Source organism: Oratosquilla oratoria, chromosome 38, assembly GCF_046742065.1.
Source record: "Oratosquilla oratoria isolate Oo_2021 chromosome 38, ASM4674206v1, whole genome shotgun sequence".
Lineage (NCBI taxonomy): Eukaryota > Metazoa > Arthropoda > Malacostraca > Stomatopoda > Squillidae > Oratosquilla > Oratosquilla oratoria.
The window spans coordinates 45720614-45723113 of NC_134814.1; the positions used below are offsets into that span (position 1 = coordinate 45720614).

The 2500-nt window shown below is 49.7% G+C and overlaps 1 protein-coding gene across 1 annotated transcript in view; it reads left to right on the plus strand.

Annotated features, from left to right (window-relative positions):
- LOC143019917 (uncharacterized) overlaps positions 1 to 2500 on the plus strand; it is a 307819-nt gene that overhangs the window by 4336 nt on the left and 300983 nt on the right. The window contains exon 3 of the mRNA XM_076175892.1: positions 1962 to 2295. Coding sequence (XP_076032007.1) covers positions 1962 to 2295 — 334 coding nt within the window. The remainder of the gene's footprint in view (positions 1 to 1961; positions 2296 to 2500) is intronic.

Genomic DNA, 2500 nt, shown 5'->3' on the forward strand with positions numbered 1-2500 from the left:
TGTGGGTTCCTGTGTGTCATTTACAAATGTGCTAATACATTTCTATATAGAAATATATATATATATATATATATATATATATATATATATATATATATATATATATATATATACATTAGATAACTAAGGTCCTTCGAAATAAGCCAGAACAAATTATTTAAAGAGAAAAAGAGTCTTGTGTGGACCAATTCCGTCAACCTGCCGCCGGACGATTCTCTTCACCTGCGAGTTGGTCCCCCTCGGCTCTGAAAGGACGGGTCTTCTTGGGAGGGGCCGGCTACAACCATTAGGGCAAGACACCTCTCCTCCCAGGAATCCCAAATGAGTTGGGGGCAAAAAGGAGATCGTGGGGAGTGTTTGTCCGCCGATACAGCCCCCACAGCCCCCACAGCCGGCTCGCGGAGGCAGCAGACGGACCTCAAGAAAGGGGCTGGGCTGCCGACACCCATAAAACAAGAATTCAGGCATTACTCACTGTGCATGTCAAAGTTGCAGACCAGGTTGCTGCAAAAAAGGTATCACTGCGGCAGCAGCAGGCGCGAATTCTGGAAAGTAGCCAAAGCTCGGACCCTAATACCGCTTCATGAGCATGTGTGTGTGTGTGTTCACCTTGGTCTTTGGACCACGTGCTGGACTCGTGATCGACAGCTATCTCCCTCGCGGCAGAGAGCTCAGAGCTCATATATGACCGATCTATGGGTAATACTGTGACCTTACACGCACACACACACACTCCCAACTCCCCGCCCACGAGAGTTGGAGTAACGACTCGAAGCGCAGTGATACTGAAATTATTTCAGCCCTGGGCAGGATTCGAACCCGGACCGCCGTGTGTGTGTGTGTGTGTGTGTGTGTGTGTGTGTGTGTGTGTGTGTGTGTGTGTGTGTGTGTGTGTGTGTGTGTGTGTGTGTGTGTGTGTGTGTGTGTGGGTGTGTGTGTGGGTGTACTTACCTAATTGTATTTACTTGATTATAGTACACAGGAAAGGAGCAATGCTCGTTGGGCCCCGTCTCCTATTCTCTAATTTTCTATCACACCTAGACTCAAATTCATGCACCGTTCCAACTTAATCTATATCTTTGATTTCCGATTATCATATTTAGATTCGAACTCATGCATTGTTTGGGCTACATGAGTATCACCTCCACACACACACAACTATTTACCCGACCAAAGTTGGAGTGCCGGCTTGCAGTGCAGTGATGCTGATACTTAAAAAAAAAAAAAAAAAAAAAAAAAAAAAACGGGTGGGGGGGTGACTTGAACTCAGATCACTGAATTAGCTGTCGATCGTCTTGGGCCACGTATTGGACTCGTGATCGATAGTTATTAAACTCCCGGATGAGAGCTCAGAGCTCGTATGGCCTATCTATGGTAATACTGTGACTTTACACGCACACACACACCCAACCCCTCGCCCACGAGAGTTGGAGTAACAACCCACAGCGCAGCGATACTGAAATTATTTCAGCTCTGGGTGGGAGTCGATCCCGGACCTCCGTAGTGGCAGGCGAGAACTCTAACCACTGCGCTTCGAGGTGTGTATGTGTGTGTGTGTGTGTGTGTGTGTGTGTGTGTGTGTGTGTGTGTGTGTGTGTGTGTGTGTGTGTGTGTGTGTGTGTGTGTGTGTGTGTGTGTGTGTGTGTGTTTGTACAATTGTCTACACCTGGAAGCACTTCATGCTGAATCGTATGGAGCCATGGGCGGCGTTTGCCTTCAGATCGTAAGTTTACGACCTCGGAAAGTTTTTTACGGCCAGATAGGGTCACTCGTATCGTAAATGTTCAGCGTAGGGAAGTACTCTGACCACTGTGGTACTTACAAGTGACGCCAGTTGTACATCTGGCAACCTCTCTTGCCCACGTTGCATGTAAGGTGAGGGAAGGGGGGAAGTTGAGGTGCTTGGGAGAGAGATTATGTGCTAATTCATGACTCTCACACCTATGTTCTTTCTTCTGCAGGAGTCGGCTGCCGCCGCCGCTGCAGCAGCAGCAGCCGCCGCCGCCGCCGCAGCCGCCGCAACCGGGTACCCGAGCGGCGGAGGAAGCGGAAGTGGAGGAGGAGGAGGCGGAGGGGCGCCGCCGTCGCAGAGTCCTCCTCTGTCCCATGTTCCTGAGCATCTGCTGATGGCCGTTAACAGCATTAATAACAACAGTAATAATAACAACAACAACAACAGCAACAGCAGCATGATGAATATCGGCAGCCCCAGTAACAACAGCACCACGCCCCCACACACGACGAGCACCTCCAGCAGTAGCACCTTCGCGCCCAGCAGCGTCAGTAGTTCCTCAGGTGAGTGCACCTCGTCTCAGGTCTAGGTACCTTCTTCAGGTTCTTTGCACACCACCTTCCTCACCTCACCTTCAACCTATTCCAAGAAACTCGTCTGTCGTAGGTTCTCCACCCCCACCCCTACAAACACACACACACACACACACACACACACACACACACACACACACACACACACACACACACACACACACACACACACACA